The 21616-nt window shown below is 54.7% G+C and overlaps 8 protein-coding genes across 8 annotated transcripts; 4 read left to right on the plus strand and 4 right to left on the minus strand.

Annotated features, from left to right (window-relative positions):
* Positions 1-693: 693 nt before the first annotated feature.
* Positions 694-3734, plus strand: LTS14_009944 (uncharacterized protein; the record flags this gene model as incomplete). Its single annotated transcript, XM_064842622.1, has 5 exons — positions 694-2028; positions 2082-2278; positions 2334-2635; positions 2686-3404; positions 3462-3734. The coding sequence occupies 5 exons, from the start codon at positions 694-696 to the stop codon at positions 3732-3734; spliced, it is 2826 nt and encodes a 941-aa protein (XP_064689812.1).
* Positions 3735-4683: 949 nt separating this feature from the next.
* MEF2 (Ribosome-releasing factor 2, mitochondrial) lies at positions 4684-7416 on the minus strand (the record flags this gene model as incomplete). The annotated part of the gene is made up of 1 exon (XM_064842623.1): positions 4684-7416. The coding sequence occupies one exon, from the start codon at positions 7414-7416 to the stop codon at positions 4684-4686; it is 2733 nt and encodes a 910-aa protein (XP_064689813.1).
* Positions 7417-7624: 208 nt separating this feature from the next.
* VPS17 (Vacuolar protein sorting-associated protein 17) lies at positions 7625-9673 on the plus strand (the record flags this gene model as incomplete). The annotated part of the gene is made up of 2 exons (XM_064842624.1): positions 7625-8218; positions 8273-9673. 2 exons carry the CDS (start codon positions 7625-7627, stop codon positions 9671-9673), a joined length of 1995 nt encoding a protein of 664 aa, XP_064689814.1.
* A 279-nt stretch (positions 9674-9952) lies between these two features.
* Positions 9953-13033, minus strand: PIK1 (Phosphatidylinositol 4-kinase pik1alpha (PI4-kinase)(PtdIns-4-kinase); the record flags this gene model as incomplete). The annotated part of the gene is made up of 3 exons (XM_064842625.1): positions 9953-12628; positions 12695-12881; positions 12954-13033. 3 exons carry the CDS (start codon positions 13031-13033, stop codon positions 9953-9955), a joined length of 2943 nt encoding a protein of 980 aa, XP_064689815.1.
* A 639-nt stretch (positions 13034-13672) lies between these two features.
* RMD1 (sporulation protein rmd1) lies at positions 13673-15458 on the minus strand (the record flags this gene model as incomplete). The annotated part of the gene is made up of 3 exons (XM_064842626.1): positions 13673-13767; positions 13836-14166; positions 14241-15458. 3 exons carry the CDS (start codon positions 15456-15458, stop codon positions 13673-13675), a joined length of 1644 nt encoding a protein of 547 aa, XP_064689816.1.
* Positions 15459-16291: 833 nt separating this feature from the next.
* LTS14_009949 (uncharacterized protein) lies at positions 16292-17389 on the plus strand (the record flags this gene model as incomplete). Its single annotated transcript, XM_064842627.1, has 1 exon — positions 16292-17389. One exon carries the CDS (start codon positions 16292-16294, stop codon positions 17387-17389), a length of 1098 nt encoding a protein of 365 aa, XP_064689817.1.
* A 491-nt stretch (positions 17390-17880) lies between these two features.
* LTS14_009950 (uncharacterized protein) lies at positions 17881-19637 on the plus strand (the record flags this gene model as incomplete). The annotated part of the gene is made up of 2 exons (XM_064842628.1): positions 17881-17991; positions 18051-19637. 2 exons carry the CDS (start codon positions 17881-17883, stop codon positions 19635-19637), a joined length of 1698 nt encoding a protein of 565 aa, XP_064689818.1.
* A 264-nt stretch (positions 19638-19901) lies between these two features.
* Positions 19902-21368, minus strand: LTS14_009951 (uncharacterized protein; the record flags this gene model as incomplete). Its single annotated transcript, XM_064842629.1, has 1 exon — positions 19902-21368. One exon carries the CDS (start codon positions 21366-21368, stop codon positions 19902-19904), a length of 1467 nt encoding a protein of 488 aa, XP_064689819.1.
* Positions 21369-21616: the final 248 nt, after the last annotated feature.

Raw genomic sequence — 21616 nt, forward strand, 5'->3', positions numbered from 1 at the left:
AGTCGGCCTCTGCCAGGGTATCCTACTGACTGACATCTCATGTACTGATGGCGCTCGGGCGAAAGTACAGGGCCATATATCTATTTTGTTTCTGCGAGAAGCAAGGATTGCTTCTATGGTCTAGTGGTATGACGTGTCCTTCACAACATCTACTCATGTAGATCGTTACGGAGGTTCGGACAAGGTGTAGGTGTTGCCCATGACATTCACTCGTCACATTCATGACACTGACCATAGGTTTAGCCCGGGTTCGATGTAAGCTCAACTAGATCACCGTGTCTTGCAAAAAGACTGCATTGCTAATTTCAGCAACAGCCCCGGTGGAAGTACAAATCAGTTCGTTGAAATTGTGAGCCGACTCGTAACAGAGTCAAATCTTCTTTTTATTTTGCTTTACATTTCTGACTGATCAGGCCCTGAAGCATCGGATACTTTTGTACCGGATCAATTACGCTATCCCGGCCTTCACCACTAATCCGCAGCTACTGCGTAAGGCTGTACACTTTCCGGGTCAAACGCTGCGCCCAGAGTAATAAGCGATGCCGCCTATCGTTTATCGCCTAGCTCGGCGTGAAGGATTGGCCCCCAAACGATGCGACCAAGGAATAGCTGCATGCATGTACCCATTGTACGGCTGAAAGCTGTAGCTTGATTCTGTCATGACAGCTCACATATTCCATCACTGGAGGTGTTATGGCTGCCAAAGATGTGACTCTGCCATTGCGACTGGTCATATGCGTAGACGGCGGTACTAAAGCTGGCAGTGGTCAGTCGACCATTCAGCAGATTGTCGCGAGCGTGCAGAGCGGCAAATGTCTGGACATTGGCACGACCAGCTGGTGCAACCAACTGCCTCGATACTTCAACGGAGGCGAAGATATATCGACAGCCAGCGTACTCGGTCACGGGCATGTGAAACAGATACAAGATGTTTACGAAAACTGCTGCCAGCTTAAAGGCGATAAGGATGAGATCTGGCTATTTGGGTACGGACGGGGCGCATTCATCGTCCGCGCTGTCGCAGGCTTGCTGCACCACTGTGGTGCTCTCAACTCAGCTGGCCAGCCGGAATTCACCAAAGACTTCAAGAAGCTGCTAAAAGAAGCTGAACTGCGAAGTGGTCGCCGGTCAAGCCTGGCGCTCAGCCCAGTCTCATCAGCATCAACAGCGGGCGTGAGAGCAACGCCTCGCATTCGCTTCATCGGAGCTTTCGAGACCGTAAAACCAGGAATCGGGGACTCGACTTTCGATACATCTCTCAATGGCTCCATCCAGCACATGCGCCATGCTGTCGCTTTGCACGAGGATCGTAAGACCGCAGAGTATATTTACCCAGAGGATCTGTATCGAAATAAGCTCCAAGATTCTGGTCGCAGCTTCACGCAAGCATGGTTCATCGGCAGTCAGCAAGACATGGGCGGTCTGTCAAAAAAGGCAGGACTCTCCCTGTATCCTTTGCAGTGGATGCTGCTCGAAGCCAGACGCTGCGGGTTGGCAGTATCAACTACACCCGGTAGTACGCTCGCCCAAGTCGTACCACGTGGCGATGAGAAGAAGAACAATAATGCCGCCTGGTCATGTCGGACTGAGAACGGTATCGATATCGTCATGCATGACTTTAGAACGGTGCATGCTGTCGAGGACTACTCGGTACGGTTAGGAAGCCTAGGAGCTCGTATTGGCACAAGCTTGCCCACAAGTAAAGCTCGAGAGCCCTTCCTACCAAGCGGTGTCCTCAAAGGATGGTGTGACTGGGCACCACAAGGCACAATCTTACATCCTTCCGTCTACTTACTCTTGGACGAACACATCAATGTTGCGCTGGAGACGAAAGAACTCAAGCTGCAGCGGAATCTGAATGACTGGAGAGAAAAGATGATGGGCTCGTACAATGGCGTAACTAACACTGGGTTTTGGCTCGATGAGGACACCGACGATTTAGACCCTGGCGCAATTCGCGTGTTGGTATGCGGAAATACGGGAGTCGGCAAGTCAACACTCATCAATAAGGTCTTTGGCGTTGATGTCGTAAGTCGTCCCTCATCACCTGAAACCCAAGTATACGGCTAATCGGCTTGTAGACTCAAAGCTCTGACCGATATCGAGGTATACATGATGTGCGACAGGAGATCACTTTCGAAGGTCGACCAGATTTGATTCTTCATGATTCCGGTGGGTTTGAGGCTGGCGCTGACGAAGAGTTCCTGGCCATCGAAGCTTTTCTCAAGGACAAATCCGAGGCCAACGTCGATGTTGCGGATCGTGTGCATGTCATCTGGTGAGATTTTAGAGTGTCTTGGGCCGCGGTGCAGCACTAATACAGTCGTCATAAGGTTTTGCATCGACATCAACAGTCCTCGAACCTTACAGACAGCCACGGAAAAGTTGTTCAAAGCGGTGTCGAAGTATGCGAACGACGTTCCGATTGTGGTGATCGCCACTAAGAAGGACGACTACCTCGATATCGAATTTGGTACCCACCGAAAAATGCTCAAGAAGGACGGCAAGCCATTTGACGAAGAAGCGTGTGAGCAGTACGCTGAAGAAAGACTCCGTGAGAGAGTGGACACGATTCGTACTGAAATGCAGACCGTCGAAGGCGGTAGGCTAGATGCCTGTCTGGCGGTGGCCCAAGGTATGTTCAGCACATAGTGTTGAGAGATATTCCACTGACACATGCAATAGACGACGAAAGCTCAATTGCGCATCTCAGCAAAACGACATCGAGTTGCTTCGATACTGACAAAGTGCGTCTCCTCTACATCAGGGCGCAAGTCACACGTATAGACCTGAAGATCGACATGGCTGTATGTGAAGTGATCAAACAGTACAAACGACTGATCCGAGACGCCACAGGCGCGACGTTTGCACCCTTCGGCGCTACCATCACACGCAAAGTCTCGACCAACCGAATCATCAAAAGCATCATCAATTGCTTCGGGCTCCCGACTGTCAGCGCGGATACAGCGGTGGAAGCGCTTCGGGCGAACGTCTGGAACATGACTGGTTCGAATATTGCTCTGGCGTTGGCGGAAGCTTTACAGTGTATCGGTGTCATCGGGACCGTATTTGCTGCGGGTATCCCGGCCTGGGCCGTCACGGGTACCATCAACACATCTTATGTGGTTCCGGCCACTTGCAGATTGTTCCTGATCATGGCCTGCGACCTCATCCTCGTGCTCGCGAGGAGTTTCAAGGAGGTGACGTTTCGGGCCAGCGGCCAGCCCAACGAGAAGGATGTTGGTGCAGCAGCGAGGAACTACAGAGTCCGTGGATACGCACAGCACGTTCACAGCGAGCTGAAAAAACTTGTGCCTCGCCGGAATATGCTTGCTAGCTTCAAGCCCGAGACGATCCGAGTTGGGTTTGAGAAGGTACTGGCGAACTACAAAGACGGACTGATGGTAGGTGGTGCTCGTGAACAGGTTTCAATGGATGAACCAAGCTGACCACCCACCCAGGAGGACGTTGACCTACCTCTGAAGGCCTCACGCTTCAGTCTCAGCTCAAGTACGGCCACGGAAGATGATCGCCTGGATATCGAAAGCACTGAGGGGAGTGATTCTCTGCTCATCACCGACTTTCAGGAAGCCCGAACTGCGCTTGTAGAGCTCGAAGCCAGTCAACAAATCGCGGAGATGGATGACAAGAGGCAAGTACCTGAGCTGCCAGCAGAGTCCAAGCCGATCGAACTCGATGCAGTGAGTACTGTCAAGGTGGAACTACAAGCGTGATTTCTTCGTGCAGGGCAATCAGTGCCTATATTGTCACAGTTTTGGATGTGTCTAATGTTAGGCTGGAGAGGATAGATTTGGATATTACTCTGTATAATCTGGTAAGTATTATTCTGCACATCACTGGCTGCACTATTCTTCGTGCTCTTAGCGGAGAGGCCATGATAGTGCTTGACCTGGATATACACTCAGGTTATCCTCTGCAAGGTCGGTTGTGTGAGGCCGTTCTTTACGTGTACCGACTGTCAATGCACGGCGGTCAACGTACGGACCGTCAATGTACGGCCGTCCGTTCGCTATACAGCTATATATACGGCACCGTCATTGTACCGACCGTCAACGTACGGCTGTCATTTTTGCGTACGGCCGTCAATGTAGTGACGGTCAATGTACTATCGTCCATGCACGGCCGTCCGCTCACCATAGAGCTGTATGTACGGCATCGTCAATGTACAAACCGTCAACGTATGGCCGTCTGTACGGTCGTCCCCGTCAATGTACGGACCGTCTGTACGGCCGTTCTTTCGTCAATGAACGGACCGTCTGTACGGCCGTTCTTTCGTCAATGAACGGACCGTCCATGTACGGCCGTCAATGTACGGCCGTCAACACGCGGACCGTCAATGAACGGCCGTCTTTCCTACGCACAAGTCCGTCCTTTTCACGTACGGCAACGTCAATGTACGGCCGTCCGTTCAAGAAATATAGAGTCATTCATCGGGACCGCCCGCAAGGCCATGCATATCGACCTCTGCAAGCCGATCCGGCTGCTGAAAGGTCATCAGCTCCAACAACATTCAGGGGATGGTGAAGTCTTACTCTAGTCTACAGCTTCCAGTGACTCAGCAAACACAGAGCCTATTCTTACAATATTCATACACACCCATATCATACACACCCATATCATACAACCCCCCTTCCACCCACACCAAACACCAACCTCACCCCTCTACCCATAATCCCCCCCCAGCCTCTGCAGCACAGCCCTCTGCCTCTGCCCACTCATTCGCTCAAACCGATCAACAACCATCGTAAACGTCCCCCTCCCGCCGGTCAAACTCCTCAAATGCCGCAAATAGCCCACCATCTCTTTAAGCGGGACACGTGCGACTATCTGCCTTGTCCCATTCGCGTTTCCTAGCAGTACGGAGTTCGAGGAAGAAGAAGTAGATGTTGCGTGGCCGCCAGCGAACGGGTCCGGAGGGGCGTAGATTTTCGAGGGGTCGATATCGATCCTCGCAATCGAGGAAGTGGAGGTTGCAGCAGTGTCGCTAGAATCTTCGGAGCTGAGGGAAATGACGCTCCCGCCTCGGGCGGAGGAGATATCATGAACAACGCTCCCCAGACTCTCCTCATTAACTGATATTGTGACCATCATAACAGGCTCCATCATCACCGTCTCGTTTATCTTGGCGCTACTCCTTAGTGCTGACTGCACTGCTAGCCGAGTAGCGGAGGAGAGCGCTGCTGGAGTCGTGCTGGGGAAAATGTGTTCTGCTGGGTTGAAGGTAAGGTTGATCTGGGTTGAGTGGACTGGGTAATTGTGTACTGGGCCCCGGGCACAGGCAGCTGAGGTTCCGGTCTGTAGGGCGTGGTGGAGGACTGTGTTCAAGGGCAGATCTTCAGGAAGACTCGGATGGTCTTCGCTGGTTGAAGTGCCGTCGGCATTAAGTGTCGGGGTAGTAATGACAAGGCGATTCCTATCCGCCAGCTCGAAAACATGCCTCTGCTTCCCCACTGCTTCCGACATCCCATCTTCAACCGCAGGCTCCACAGAAGCCGTAGCAGCAGCCTTCGACCACCTGCCCCCAACATCCCTCTCAAACACCTCCGTAACCTCACCACTAGGGACAGTAACAGACTCCCGATACCCAATCTCGATCCCACCGATCCTCACCTTGGCTTTCAAATCCCCCACAAGCCTATCCCTTGCAATCTCCAAATGCAGTTCTCCCATCCCCGCCAAATGCGTCTGCCCTGACTCCTCGTCTACCGAAACGTGCAGACTCGGGTCCTCCCTCAACAACAACTCCAGCGCCTCCCGAAGATTCTTCTCCTCGGCCAAAGAACTAGGCTCAACACTAACAAAGAACACCGGAGGCGGAACGTTGATAGGCCGTAACTGCATCCGATTAACCGGCGCCGGCGGGCCATTCTTAGGATGCGCGCCCGTATACGAAACAAGCGTATCCCCCGTCCGCGCGAACTTCAGACCGGGAATGACACCTATCTGACCAGCGGGGATATTTTCTACGTCAACGGCATCGTTGGCGTACATTTTGAGTAAGCGTTGCGCACGCTCGGTATTCTGGAGGATGGTGTTCCAGAGCGGAGCGTTGCGGGCAAGAGTGCCGGAGTAGACGCGGATGTAGACTAGGACGCCGCGACGAGGGTCGGAGACGACTTTGAAGGCTAGGGCGCAGGCTTCCAGGTTTTGCAGGGCCAGGTTTGCTTTGTCCTTGCTTATGGCTTTCGAGGAGGGCTTGGTCTGCTCTGTTGTGATTACTGTGTCGAGCTTGCCTGATAGGAAGGCGGCTAGACCACCTCGAGTCTCCGGGCCTAGCTTGATTTCGGGGTCTGGTCGTTCTTCTGGGTTGGGGAGGAGGTCGACTACGGCGTCTAGGAGTGGTTGTACGCCTGTGTTGCGGAAGCTGGCGCCCGCGAAGACCGGTACTACGCGTTGGGGGTGCTGGTTCACTACGCAGCGTCTCAGGCTCGCGGTGATTTCAGCAGCAGAGATAGCCAAATGATCTTCATGCGCCTCGAGGAACTTCTCAACCATAACATCGTCGTGCTCAGACAACAGCTCGACCAACGCAATCCTCGCCTTCTTCAACTCTGCTGCTAACCCAGCATCCTCCATCTCAAGCTGCTGCAAACAAAGTACATCAACCTCCTTCCCATCTCCACCCTCCGCATACCCCAACCCCCTCAACCCAACCACATCTCCCACCCCTCTCAACCTCCCCACTTCACTCCACCAAGGAACCCCACAAACAGCCGGCCAAACCCCCAACCTCGCCCCCACCTCCCTCACCGTCCGGCCAAAAGCCGCACCCTCCCGATCAAGCTTATTCACAAACACGATCCTCGGGATCTGATACTTCTGCGCCTGCAGCCACACCTTCTCTGTCTGGGCCTCTACACCCGCTACACCGTCTAGAATACATACTGCGCCGTCCAAAACCCTCAGGGAGCGGAGGACTTCGAAGGTGAAATCTGCGTGGCCCGGGGTATCTATCAAGTTGATGTTACATGGTGTTGCAGACAAAGCTTTGGGATCGGTACGTTCCTTCGGAAGCCAGGGGTTTGCCCCCGAGGGAGGCCAGGTGAAGGAGATGGCGGCTGATTGGATGGTTATTCCTCGTGCGCGCTCGGCGGGAAGGAAGTCGGTGACTGTGCTGCCTTCGTCTACATCGCCAATTCGTCTGGAGTAGCCGCTGTAGTAGAGCATGCGCTCTGTGGTTGTCGTTTTGCCGGCGTCAATGTGGGCTATGATGCCTATATTTCGCGTCTTGGAGATCGCGGTGGCAGTGGCAGTCTTCGCCGCCTCATGGCCGGCTGTCGGAGCTGCATTGAGGTGGGATGAAGTTGTGATGTGTCTGGTGGTGGCGGCGTTCTGGGATATGTACCTGCTAGCTACCAGGCCATAGTGCTTTCGGGTGATGCATCTCAGCACCATGCCCAGGATGTCAAGCGAGTGATGGCACAATATAAGATCAAGGAGGGTCTCTTATCGTCACAGATGGAATCCATGTTCGTCTTGCATATCTCCCTGGGACAGCCAATTTGATAGAGCGGCTCTATTCCGCACTCTCGCATCCCAAGCCAAGCCGTGACGTTGCCTCCAGTCCGAACAATACGAACCGAACAACAATGTCGCTTTTGCGATGAGTCTTGACCGAGACCCCGGACGATCGAGTACCTCGTCCTACAATTCCAACGGCAAAGCTCCAGCCGCCAATCTACGTTTCCAGCGCCGCACCTCTGAACGCGCCTGGTTGGAGACATCGCTAAGAGACGGCACGATGGAGTCGCCCAGTCCGTGGGCCAGTAGCCCGGATGCCTCGCGCACCAGTTTTGGCGATGATGGGAGGGTGAGCAGGCAGGATTTGCCTGGGCCTGCTATCAGGGAGGAACGTGAGCATGAACATGAGGGTGGAAGTGGAAGTGGGAGTAGCGGGCAGCAGTATGCCTATCAGCCTAATCAGCCTGGGAATTGGTCGCCGGAGCAGCAGAATCAATGGCAACACCAACAACAGCAACAGCAGCAGGCACAGTACGGCGGCCAGGAGAGGATGTCGGCGGAGGAGAACAGGCGGCCGCAATCGGCGAGGTATCATAATGCGCCTCCACATCATCAACAGCAGCAGCAACATACCCAAGCTAGGCAGCAACACATGCAGCAGTACAAACTGCAAGTCAAGATCACGGGACTGGAACGAGCAGGGAAGAAGGATCCCATCTTACGCTTCGACGTCTATGTAAGCACCACTACCACACTGTCAACCATAACCTCACCTGCTAACACATCTCAGACCAACCTCCCCAAATTCCGCACCACCCAGTTCCGCGACATCCGTCGCACTCACGCCGAATTCGAAAAACTCGCCGCCCACCTCGTAGCCTCGAACCCGGAATCCCTCGTCCCTAGCGTCCCGCCAGCCAGCACCTCCGCCGGCCTCGGCACAGACGAAGACGAGAACCGGACCAAGACGGCCCTCCAACGCTGGCTCAACGTCGTCTGCAGCAACGACGTCCTAATGCGAGACGAAGAAATGGTCTTCTTCGTGGAATCCGACTTCGGCTATTCCCCAGTCGTACGGAAACGTCAACCAGCGACCGGCGTGCGAAGGAAAATGCTCAAGCAATTCGCACCGCCTCCGGACGACACGCCGGAATTACTCGAATCCCGACCAGTAGTCAAGGGCTTCTACCTCGGAAGCATGGACGCCCAGCAGAAAATCGACAAAGTCGTCAAACATCGTCGTTCCTTAGGTGTAGCGGAGAACGATCTCGGGACTAAAGTCTCCGCTTTAACAGCGCAGGAAACACATCCGGGTCTAGCGAACGCGTATAGGAAATTGGGGAAAGTGATCCAAGCCCAAGGAGATTTCCATGTTGCGCAGGGGACGGCGGAAGCGACGACCTTATCTGATCCGCTGGCGTATCACAGCAGCGATGCCTTCATCGTCAAGGAGACGCTCACGAACAGACATATCTTACTGCGGGAATTCACGCAAGCCCAACAAGCCACCCGCTCCAAGCTCTCCGCCGCCGACCGCCTGAAAGCCAGCTCCTCGGTGAAAAGAGATAAAGTCGACGAAGCCATCTCCGCCCTCGACGAAGCTCGGAGTCACGAAGCTTACCTCCAACAGAAAACCTCCCGCGTAACCTCTAACCTCTTAATGGAGAAGAGGAAATGGTTCGCCCGTACCGCCGCTGATCTCAGGGCTGCGATAAGAGAGTACGTCGTCCGGGAAATCGAAGCCGAGCGCCGCACACTGGCGACGCTTGAGCAGGTACGGCCCGATGTGAGGAATATCGATGCTTCGGGCGGACTTTCGCGGTTGGGACGCGAGGCGCAGATCGCTCTGAGACGCTCTAGTTTGGCGTCGAGTCAGGGGCCGAAGGGGGATGCGTGGTCTGGTGTCCCACGCAGGCCAGATGGGTTGGGGAGGTCGATTTCGGGGTCTTTTGTTGCTGGTACCGGGGTTGCGGGTGGTGAGGGGGAGGGGGAGGATGGTGGTGCGGAGGGTGCGGAGGGGGAGGGTGGTGAGAGAGTTGAGGGCGGCAAGGGGAAGGGAGGGAGGAAGAGGGGGGTCAGTAGTGCGGGGTCTTCTTTGGGGAGGGTGAAGGAGGATGAGGGCGAGGATGAGGATGCGGATCGGGTGGATGCTAGGAATGCTGCTTCCCGGCTGGCGCAGACGACTTTCTAGTCTCTAGCGTGGTATGGCTCTATCTTGCGGAGTGGGACGAGTACTAGTCTGTGAAATGAATCTTAGGGCGGGACCTCTTCAGAGGGAGGTTGGATGGGATGATGCTGGTACTGAACTGTATGCATATATTTATGTCGGTGCAGCTGATCAAAGACTATAATCGGCAGTATCATCGATTACGAGGAACTAATGATACCGTCAGAACACCTTGACCAGCAAGTGCACCCCGCCCCCCCCCTCTCTTCGTAACCGACTCCCCATCCCCAGGTCAACCAACCGTTAATAAATCCCCTGCGTCCGATACTGAAAAGTATCATAAAGCCGCGTGTAATAACTCCCCGCACTCTTCCCCACCAACTCGTCCACAAACTCCCTCGCACCCTGCTCACTCCTCTCAAGTACAAACCTCGCCCTCAACGCCGCCATAACGGTAACGACCCCGCCACCATAACAAGGCTTCCTGCTCTCCCTCCCCATCAACTCAACTAACGTGACAATCCGCTCGGCCTCCCTGCGTAAAGCCTGAAAAGCCTCTTTAATCAGGTCCTTGAACAACGTGAACGGTGCCCCGTCCACGGGACCGAGAAGCTCGAGATACTCGGAGGTGAGTTTAAAGGGCGCGGCTTCGAAACCCATGTTCCCGGGGGAATTATAGAGCATGAAGCCGAAATCGATATGAATCACATGGCCCTCGGAGTCGATGAGGATGTTTCCGTTATGGCGGTCTTTGAGTTGCAGGATGTAGGAGATGATACTGTAGGCTGCGAGACTGCGGACGAAACAGTCTATGGCGGCTTGGTAGGCGGGACTGTCCACGGGGCCGAAGGTCTTGGCGTAGTGGTCTTGGAGCGTGGCGATGCGTTTCTTCGGGTTCGTGCCGGCGGTTATTGAGGCGAGGGTGAGGCTCCGTTTTAGGGAGTGGAGGGAGACGGCGTTAGTGATTGTTTCGATGAGGCCGGAGGATTCCCCAGTAACCAGGATCCGCATATTCTTCACCCAGACATCGACTTTGTGCTCGGAGAAGATCTTGTCACAAACGGCTATAAGTTGGCAAGCGAAAGCTTCTTGTCTCAAGTCCGCTCCAGTCTTGACGATGACGGAGATAAGATCCCAGTTCTTGACCCAGCCATAGGGTGACGACCGTCGAATTCGCTCTTTCTTCTGCTCCCAGGCCTCGCCAAAAGTCGCGGCGGATGGGTCATCTCGGTCTCCGTTCGCGCGTTGGATCCCACCAGTCATGGCATCGTTCTCCATCCGTGCTGCTCCCTTACCTGAATTGACAGCCGGATCAGCGGGAACATCCAGCTCATCGTTCTCGATATCATTGGCTCCAGTCTGCGCGGCTGCCGCACTGGCTTTGGCCATGATCTGGTCAAAGTTCGGTGTACCTAAAGCATCGTCGTTCAAAAAGCTCTGTTCTTCCAGAGACTGCATGCTGGCAATGATCTTGGCCTTGATGGCAGCCACTTCAGTCTTCGGTCGTTTGGCAGCGCTGAGTTCGAGTTGAGCTAGCATTTGTGACGCCATGCGCATGTGATCGGCCAGTGCGGAGACGTCTGACTGTGTTGGATTCTGAGGCTTGATATAGGGTGAGCTTCGCAAAGCTGGGCTGTCAGAGCCCGCATCTGGTCCTTCAGAATTGCGTGGTGTCGCCAGACTAGGATCTGAAGATATCGTGCTCACGCCACTGGAAAGCCTTGGTGGTTCTCTGGTACCTCGCATTACAGGACTACCACTCTTTTCAAGATTGGCATCTTTGAGTAGTGCTGCACTGGAGAGATCGCCGTTGGTAGGCTCAAGAACACTATCGCTGGTTGTGTCATTCTGTGAATTTATGGCGGCTTTTCGTGCAGCGTCGGACGTGTCGAACAATCTCCGTTTCGGCTTGCCCTTCTCGGAAAGTAGTTCGGCAAGGAGCTGTACGTTCTGCTCACTCTCGGAATCAAAATCAAAGTCCTCTCGCAGCACTTCTAACATGAGTAGATATGGAACTTTCTCAGCACTGTTCAGACTTGTCGCTTCGGCAGGATTCAGACGCACGATGCGGTGATGGCGACTTCGACTAGCTGAGCCGTCTATTAGAGTGGCCGGGCAGATGAGAGGTATGTCGACCTCTGCTGGTAGATCCTGAGCGATGAGGGCCAGCTCGGCTCGTAGCGCACTGAGCCGTGCAGGCTTAGGCACTGACACTAGCCGAGATGAAATACCTTCCAATGCGGCCAGAAATTGCGTCTGACTCCGAAAGTAATTCTGCCGTAGCATTCGAGTTCTGTGTGATCGTGACACCGTTGAAGGTGTCGTAGGTCGTGATGCGTGGGAATGCCGCCGTGGTGGCTCGCTCGGTCGTCGTGGTACGCCAGCTGAAGTGGGCACACTCGCAGCGGGTGGCACGTCTTTGTGTACTGGTAGTGAGGCCGTACTGCTGAAAGCCTCACTATTGCGTATCGCAGCAAGAGACTGGCGATGCGAAGAAGCCTTTTTGCCATCTGTACGTGGTGTGATGGGCAGTGTCCGGGGTGCTGCAACTCCGCTGACGTCTATCGCAGACGGTCGTTTCGGTCTTCGTGGACCAGCTTGTTTCGAATCGCTCGAGCCCGGACGCACTTTCTTCGATGTGCTTGTGCTTCCTGTCACGGTTGCGCTCCTGCCTAACTTCTGTGCCGGTGGCAGAGCTTCGGATATGAGATCCTCGATCGGTCGTGGTCGCCTCGCCTGCGCAATGGCGAGTGGTCCGGCATGCTGCGGCAGCACTGGTAGGGCTATACCCGCTAGCACCAAGCTCGAAAGGACGGTGACCGGCAAGACATTCTCTTGTATCTTCTCCCGCTTCAAAGGCTCTCCGCTACTGAAGACTATCCTCTGCACTTTATTGTAAAGTCTGCGACAAGTCTGAAAAGCATTCGAGGCCGGCTGAGGAGCTAGATCGTGGAGGTAGGTCTGGAAGAGCCAGAATGTCTGTGGACACCTTCGCGATCAGTCCACATCCCTCGCTTTCTCTCTTTACTTGCCACCCCTACGTACCAATAACGCTCCATTGACCGACTCTTCACACAAGTCTATGAGGAACTCCTCCAAGGCCATTGATTCATTATCGATCGAGATGAGCAAATGGCATAATTGCGGCAGAAAGAACTCGATCTCCTCGTAGCTGAACTGTCGTAGCTTGCTGCAGAGGACATAGTGGATTCCGACATGCTCGGCGTACCTCCTAGACACAATATCACTAATCAGCGACCTGATATTTCAATGCCATATTTGGCAGGTAGCCGAATGAACTCACGCAAGGTAGGCGACGGTCAGGGAAGGGTCTTTGTTAAAGTGCTCGGACTCGATGAAGCGCTCGAGCAGATTCCAGCTCATGTCCTAGGTCGTGGATATCCAATACAAGCCATATGTCATCTTTCGCTGGCCATGGGGAAAACAAATGTCTTTGTAATTATGCTGCTCCGTTTGCTTCGCCCGTGCTTCGTGATCGCAATATTGGAGGTCTGGACAGGTCGCCCTAAGTCTCTATTGTTTTCTTAAGGCTCTTCGGCGTTGCGGCCGTGGGTGGTAGAGAAGGAAGTGATTGACATGTGCGATTCATCCGAACTCGAGCTCGCTACTTCACCACGCGAAAGTCAGGGCACTTCCGCTTTCGGACAAAGCCCCACACACAAAGGGTCCACAGTGCCCATATACCATAACCACTACTCAGCCTCAACATACAAGATGTTTAGGGTGCAAGGTACTAGTACGCACTAAAGCTAATCAATCAGGCTACGATTTCACCCACCAAACACTCAGCTCGAGATGAATTCTGGAGATTGTAAACACCTTCTGAAATATAGATCGAGTGTACCAAAATCCGAGAACATGACCCTCCAGATCTGGCCAATCGCTCATGCTCCCCGAACACCATCGCTTTCCTGCGAACTGTATTACAAGAAGTATTGGTGAGATAGATCGTACAATGCAGTCTCCTCCCGCCGAGGCGGACCAAGCGACAGTTCCCTTCTTTTACTCTCCAGCGTACAGATCCACCACAATATTAATCGCCGCGACCAGAATCTCAGCAGCAATAAGCACAATGACGATCCACTCCAAATACTCGCCTACACGCCTCCGTTAGAAAGGGATTTCTCGAATAGAGGGGTAGTGTCAAAAGGAATGAGAAGCTTACCATGCGTATGACTCAACTGATCCTTCAAAACCGCCAACAAATCCCCCACCACCGACACCCGCTCCTGCATCAACTCCACCCTCTGATCCATTTCGAGATAACTCCTCACAGCCTGATAGACCGGCTCGAGCTGCGGTTCCGCCCACATGAGCTCCGGAGCATCGAGCACACTTCCTTGCAAATGGATGTTGATACGGAGGATAAAGAGCTCGCCGATCTGCATATTTATTTCGCGGCGTGTGAGGCCCACGCGGCCTGTGCGGGCGATTTCGCCGGGGAGGGAGGCGGTGGTGGAGATGGTGGCGTCGAGGAGGTCTTCGTAGAGGGATGTCTAGAGTCGTCAATGTCAGTTTCATGCGACTTTCCATGTTAATTTCATGCTTTCTTGCTCGCTTGATGACACACCTTCGTGCTCTGCGCCAACGCATGCGAGATAGCGAGTTTAGTCATATAATCCCTCTTCACCTTCAACGAGATGAAATCATTATATATCCTCGCCTGGTACTCGCGGGTGTAGTAGAAATTAAACTCTTCCGTCTGGACATCGTCTTTCCCAAGCTTCTCGAGCTCGAATTTGGAGAGTTCTTTGAGGAAACGCTGTTCTTCTTTAATGGTGAGGCCCCAGGTTACTACCACGCCGTATTCGAAAAGGAAGATCTCGGGGATGTGGATCGTGGTGTCGAAGTCGGGAGTTTCGGGGCGTTGGAGTTGTTGGGAGGGTAGATCGGTGGTGGAGGATGAGTGGGTGGGGTCGAGCATGGTGTCGTCTGTACTGATCGGCATCGAGTTTGGTTGGGACGAGGTAGGTCCAAATGGGCTATCACTTGAGCTTCTTATCTCGTCTCGGAGATCTATGAGGTCTTCTCGTCGTCGCTCGGCGTTCTCCTCGACTTCGATCGCGCTGTCCGAGAAGCGGCGTTGTGGTTCGCTTCTTACCGCCGCCAAAGCCTCTGCTTCTTCTGCCTCCTGTGCTGCGCTACTTCTTCTTCGGCCGCTACTGCCTTCTTGCCTATATCGATAGGGTGTATATATGCATTCATCGAACAGCTTAGGTGCCGCACTCTTCGTCTTCGCTCGTCCTTTCAAGAAGCGCATGAGGTCGTCCATTTTGTAGCTCGCCGCCGTGCAGTGCGCGGTCACGCGCGGCAGCTTCGCTCGATCATCCTTGCCCAGCCGTGCAGCGTCTCGTCTTGCTGTTGGATCTTTTATGCGCGTGAACTGACTGTAGACTTCCCTCCCACTCTCCTCATCCGGACCTTCTTCGCCGACATCCGGATTTGGGAGCAGCTTCAGCTTCTGCGCTGTTCGCGTCGTTCTCTGCGGGCCGATCTTGCTGGCGGATACTTGTGGGACTATGGACAGAGGTGCTCCAGAACTGTTTCGTCTTCGGAGCTTCGAGTTGAGAGCCGATAGTGTAGACTGTGAGCCATCCCGGGGCGCAGTCTGCCCTATCGAGTTCGCTGAGAGTGGAGCTGAGCCGGTTGGGAAGCCTGGTCGTCGTCGTGGTGGGCTCGCTGCCATCACTTGGGGATTGAAAGTCACCGACCGGGATGGCTTTCTCGGCGTCTCTTGTGCATGGGTGGGCAGCAGAGGCGATGCCTCGCTAGGGTTGCTGGGAGCCATTGCGAGTATCAATGGTTCTAGATTGTTAAGAGGATATTTGACGGTACGTAGGACAAGCGAGTCATGTCTTCCACGTGCTTGGTGATGCAGCAGGACCGCGACTTACAGCTTGGCAACGGTCCGCTACAGCTCCAGTAAGAAGCTCGGAGGCCAATTTACAGCACGGGCCACAAGTCGGCGAGGACAAAAGTCGAAGCTGCTTTCTAGTATAATGAGCTTCACACGTGCAACATATTACTGGGTGCACTCGTCGCGGCTCAGAGTAGTCAGCGTCGATACTACACCATACACATCGTATGGTGAAGGCGATAGAGAAAGCCTCTTCATCGACTACAGCCACTCAAGGGCAGAGGCTCACCGGCATGCTGTTTCCGATCGAGCAGTGCCGAAGCTATCATACACCACTCGCCTCCCCATCACGCCGCAACGACAAATGATTGCGAGAGCGTTCAAGCACGATGACTTACTTGCTTTCGACTTGAAATCTCCCTCGTCCCGACTGCCCGAGCAGAAATGATCGACAGGCATGAATTCCTAGTCCGACAATCGAGACCGTTCTACGCCCCCCAGAATCGCGATGAGCCCGCTGCGCCGCGATTGATGTAGTGTGGCGATTTCTGCAAGAAAGTGCTAACTAGGTGGAACGATCATTGCTAAGCGGTCCCTCGGCATATACATCGATACCCAACCAAAGCTACCCTCAGCTTGCTCAGATCGTCCCCAACTGTGTTTATTCCGGAACTGCTATAAGGCGTGCCTGCCAACTTGTGACTTTGCCGGCGTGTTCGGCCTGCTCCGCGAACAGTCTCCATTGCCCGTACAACTTTGTCGCTATGCTTTCGCAACCTGCGTACACCCTTGCCCCCACCGATCAGTTTCTACTGTTTGGTGACAGCATAACACAGCAATGCTTCTCGCCAAACACGGCTTTCTCGTTCGGTGCAGCTCTCGCGGACACGTACGTCCGTCGACTGGACATCGTCAACCACGGCTTGTCAGGCTACAACACCACACAGGCTTTGCAAGCACTGCCGCTATGCATGCCCGAGCCGGAGGTGACCAAAGTGCGCTTCATGACCATCTTCTTCGGAGCCAACGATGCTCGGATTGCTGGCTCGCCTGGCGGACCGAGTCAGACCGTCCCTCTCAATGAGTTCAAACGGAACATCAAAGCAATGATCCAAAGTCCTAGCGTGGTCGCTCATGAGGACATACGCATCATCCTCATCACCACGCCGCCCATCGATGAAAGAACACTATCTCAGACCGACCACGAGAAGTATGAGCATCTGCCACGGAACACGTTGCGCCGAACGGCAGCCCATACTGCTACCTATGCTGAAGCCGTGCGCTCGCTGGGAGTAGAGCTGGACATACCTGTATGCGACATACACACCGCGATGATTGCACGAGCGGGTTACAGTCGCTCAGCCAGCATCTCCTCCGACCCAACATCATCATCAACATCTACCACGACCAGAAGACCATCGGCCTCAACATCGCGATACCCAGCAAACCCGTCAAATGCGTCCTCATCGAGTACGACCGCTACAATCATCACGACAGCCACCTCCGTCATAGCCTCACCAACCCCAGGCTCCCTCGACTCCCCAGAAAATCCCACCCTCCAATCCTTCTTCACAGACGGTCTCCACTTCTCCGGTGAAGGCTATCGCGTCCTGTTCGGCGAAGTGATGTCGTTGATCGAGGAGACGTGGCCGAGTCAGATGCCGGCGAGACTTCCCCTGCGATTGCCGCCGTGGGACCTCCGGCCGGCTTGGCAGACGGCTGGGGAGGATCTACCGGAGACGCGGAGGGAGAGCGGACATCGGCAGTTTGCTGGTGGTGGAGGCAGTCCGGGTGATGAAGAGGGCATGAGGGTTGAAGGGACGTTTGAGGCTGTTGTGAGGGAGGTGAGGAGGCGTGCGTGATCTGGGTGAAGAGAGGGAGAGTGTGCTGACGGAGGGGATTGAGACGGTTGTGATTTTGTGAGGGAGTACTCTGCGGGTCTGGTAGCAGAGATGGCGTAATGGTGGGCTGTCCAGACTGATATTCATGATGGAGGAGATGCGTTACTATGACGGCTTTCTCGTACCACTCTCTTTGCCCGTACAGCAAGTACAACTGTTTTGACGGCGTGTGTATACCTCATCATCAATGCAGCTGACGACGACCCGATGCATGCCAATTGAGGCTGTACGGCCAGCAAACCCAATGCCCCACCTCTTCTCCAACTCCCGGCTCCAAATTGCGTGTCTTCCACGTGCGTCTGTATGCACCACCTCCAGCTTTCATTATCGTGAGACATGTTCCTTTCGTATATTACAATGTGCACTTGATCATTGCTTCGAACGGGGCCCATCGCAGACGCCACGGGACGGATCATTCAAGCCTCTCAAAACCTCGGGCTATCACAACAGCCATGAAGTCGATGCAGCGTCGCTTCGGCGGCATGATGAAGAGGTCGGCGGACGAAGCAGACGTGGGACAGATCTTGACCGAGTTTAAGCAGGTGGACGAGATGCTATCGCAGGTAATCATAGGCCATAACACGCAATACCACTCCACTGACCTGCCACTGACGTACTCCAGCTCACCAAAGACCTCACAGCCTACCGCAACAGCTGGGACGACATCCTAAAGCTCCAGTACGACTGCAGCGAAGCCCTAGTCACCCTCTACAAACCCATCGGCCCCCTCGATGATCCGGAACAGCGGAGTCAGCCCACGGAGACACCGCAGGGATACATGCAGAAGTGCCTTGGTTTGCAGAAACTGTACTCGGAGTTGAAGACCGACTTACTGCAGGAACTGAGTCTCATCGATCAGAAACTCATCCGGCCCGTGGAGACGGCGAGAGAGGGGATGAAGATGTTGCATAAGACGCTCAAGCATCGGGATAACACCAAACTGGATTACGAGAAGTACATGAAGCGGGTGGAGCATGCGGGGAGGAAGGACACGAGGTCGGCGAAGGAGGAGGCGGCGTTGGCGTCGCATGAGCAGAATGCCACACAGGCCAAGATCGACTACCAGACGGCGGACGAGCAGGTCAAGCAGACATTTCCGCCTGTGATTGATGCGGTGATGGAATTATCCCCGTTCCTGCTGGCGAGCCAGATTATGCTACAGACGACGCTCGTGGGACAGGTGTATACCGTTTTGGATCGATATACCAAGACCCATCGGATGTCAAATCCTGCCCCAGGCAACGAGGAGATTGTGGGTGTATGGGAGCAGGAATTCACGGGTTTCAGGAAGGAGTTGGAGCAAGGGCTGCAGACGATCAGCCAGGGGAAGGTGGTACATCAGAGTATGGATCTGCCTATGGAGAAAGGGAAGACGTACACAGGGCTTGGACTCAGGAACAAGGCGGGTGGGGCTACGAGTAAGGTTGGGGGGATGATGGGGAGGAAGGGGAGTGCGCCGCCGAGTGTTCCGCAGAAACCGAGTTTTGGGCGGCAGGGGAGTGCGGGCAGTGGGCAGTTGGCTATTGGGAATGGAGATGGGAGGGATTATGGTGAAGAGGAGGAGATGGCGCCGCCTAAGCCTCCGCGACCGGGTGGAGCTGGAGGTAGCATTCCTGCGACAAGTCCGTACGGCATGCCGAGTCCAGGGATCCCCGTGGGCAGCAAACCACGGATCCCATCTGTCACATCCCCTCTAGCTCCGCCCTATGACCGAAACTCGACCGGCACCCCCGCCTCCTCCTGGCTACCAGAAAAACCACCACCCTCCTACGAACAAGCAGCAGGCCAAGCCACACCACCAAGTCGCTACGCCACGCCCTTAGGCACCAGCGCAGCCATCTCCCCACCCTACCCCACCAACACCAACGGCCCCGCCCACGCCATCCCCTCAAACCCCCAAGACTACTTCGCCGCCCACCGCCGCATCTCCCAATCCTCCGCCATCTCATCCCTGTCTTCCACCTCTGCCGCCGCAGCGAAGAAGAAAGCCGCCCCACCTATCCCGGTCAAGAGAGTTCCGTCACAGCAGCAAACGGCACAGTACGTGACAGCACTGTACGACTTCGAGGCCCAGAATGATGGGGATCTGGCTTTTAGGGAGGGAGATAGGATTAGGATTTTGGTGAAGACGGGGAGTGTGGACGATTGGTGGGAGGGGGAGTGTCGGGGCCAGCGGGGCAGTTTTCCGGCGAATTATGTCGAGGTGTGAGGAGGAACGGGATGGGTTGCGGGGTGAGAGGACCACGTGAGAAGGGGTATGGAGCACTGCGGTGCGGGGGCTTGAACAGATCGACTGTTAAGTTGGGTATGCACGCTTGGAGGATCAGAGAAGATAAGGTCCTGTTCGCAAGCAAGTTCTTGCTGCTGCAAAGCAAAGATACAGTATCCCCGCCACAGTTTCTGATAACATGATGCGATACATACAAGCCGCGGTCGTGAAGTCTTGAACGTCACCATTCGTCTGAGAACAGACTCATGAACTAGTCTCATACTTCGACCGCTTCCTCAACCCCGCCCCACACTTCCAGAACAACCACGGTATAGGCGCCATAGCCAACGTGCAAAACCCGAGCAGACTAGTCGCCCATCCCACGCCCAGCGCTTTGTACATCTGCAGACTGAACAACGGGAACACTGTACTCATCAAATACCGGGATAGCATCGCTGCTCCGGCCGCCGAGGCGCCGTATAAGGGGCCATAGGCGTCCATCATGAAGAGGTTTGATGAGGCGTAGATCAGGAGACTGGAGGAGGCGATCGTGCATTGGAAAATGATGGGCACGATCCAGTGAATTTCAGGGCGGGCCGTCCAAGCGAAGATGAAGAGCGAGATGGGAAGGCCGAAGGAGCCGATTAAGGCGGGTACGAGGCGGTTTTCTGGCGGGAATTGATCGTCTTCGGATGGTTTTTGTTTGCGGAACTTCCGGAGTTGCGGTTGGTAGACGAAGTAGTCTAGTAGGAGGAGAGGGATTGGTGCGGTTCCCGTGCCGATTATGAGGCCTAGGAAGGAGAGGCTTTGGCTGGTGGTGGAGAAGTGGTAGTAGTGTTCGTAGACCCATGGAGAGGCGATGACGAAGGTGTACATTAGGCCGAAGAGGAAGCCGTTGTAGAGACAGACCAGCGTCACGATCGGCTCCGTCAGCAGCATGTGTACCGGCCTGAAGACCAGCGTGGTAGCGAAATACCGCACGTTCGCCGGCAGCGATCGTGGGATCGTCGGCGGCCCCTCCACCCCCAACTTCTTCGCCCGCCGCCGTAGGATGGTCTTCTTGTACGACTCCCGAATGAACAGGATCGGGAGATAAAACGCCAGCAAGAAGATGATCGTCACCCACTGCGTCCACCTCCAACCCTTGTTTTGAGTCACAAATCCACCGATCAGCGGTCCCACGTACGCTCCAAACGTCGGCATGGAGTAGTAGAACGCGAACGAGATCCCGCGGTACTGACTAGCAGCATAATCCGTCAAGGTTGCGGACGCATTGCCGACAGCTGGAGCCGCGAAGACGCCTGCGAAGAAGCGACATATGATCAAGGTTTCGATATTCTTCGCGAGTCCCGCGCCGAGAGTGAAGAGCGCGAAGAGTGGTGTGTTGATCAGCAGGACGATTTTTCGACCACTTGTTTCGCTCAAAGGTGAGCCGATGAGGGGGCCGAATGCTAGGCCTAGGTTGTAGAGGGATAGTGGTAAGATGGCGACTTCGTCGGAGACATTGAAGAGTTTGGCCACTTCTGGGGCGCCCGGGCTGTAGATTGAGGCGGCGAAGGTCGTGACGAAGGCTAGCAGTGTCACGGCTGTGATGGAGTAGGTTTTGCGCGCCAGGGAGAAATTCCTTGGGTTTGCTGGGTCGTGGGTTGAGAGCCAGTCTTTGGCGTGTGTGATTGTTGATGGGGTTGTCTCCGGGTCGGGCTGAGCGATCTTGTCATCCATCAGGGCCATTGGATAGTCGCCAGGGCGCCGACAGTGCTTTCATGTCGATGTCCATGATGGGCGGATGTTCGGCTTCATGTATTGATGTAGACGATGTCCTCGGTGATGTCGCTGGACAAGCCGCCGAGGTCGGGCGAGTTGTCAAAGTTGAAGTTTGGGAATGTGCAGGGCGTGGAGAAAGTTTGAGTCGCGAGAACCACACGGCTGGATTTTGTCATCAATTAAGGGACATTATGCCTGCTGGTTCCAATGACGGC

The sequence above is a fragment of the Recurvomyces mirabilis genome (assembly GCF_035927965.1).
Source record: "Recurvomyces mirabilis strain CCFEE 5264 chromosome Unknown scaffold_35, whole genome shotgun sequence".
NCBI lineage: Eukaryota > Fungi > Ascomycota > Dothideomycetes > Mycosphaerellales > Teratosphaeriaceae > Recurvomyces > Recurvomyces mirabilis.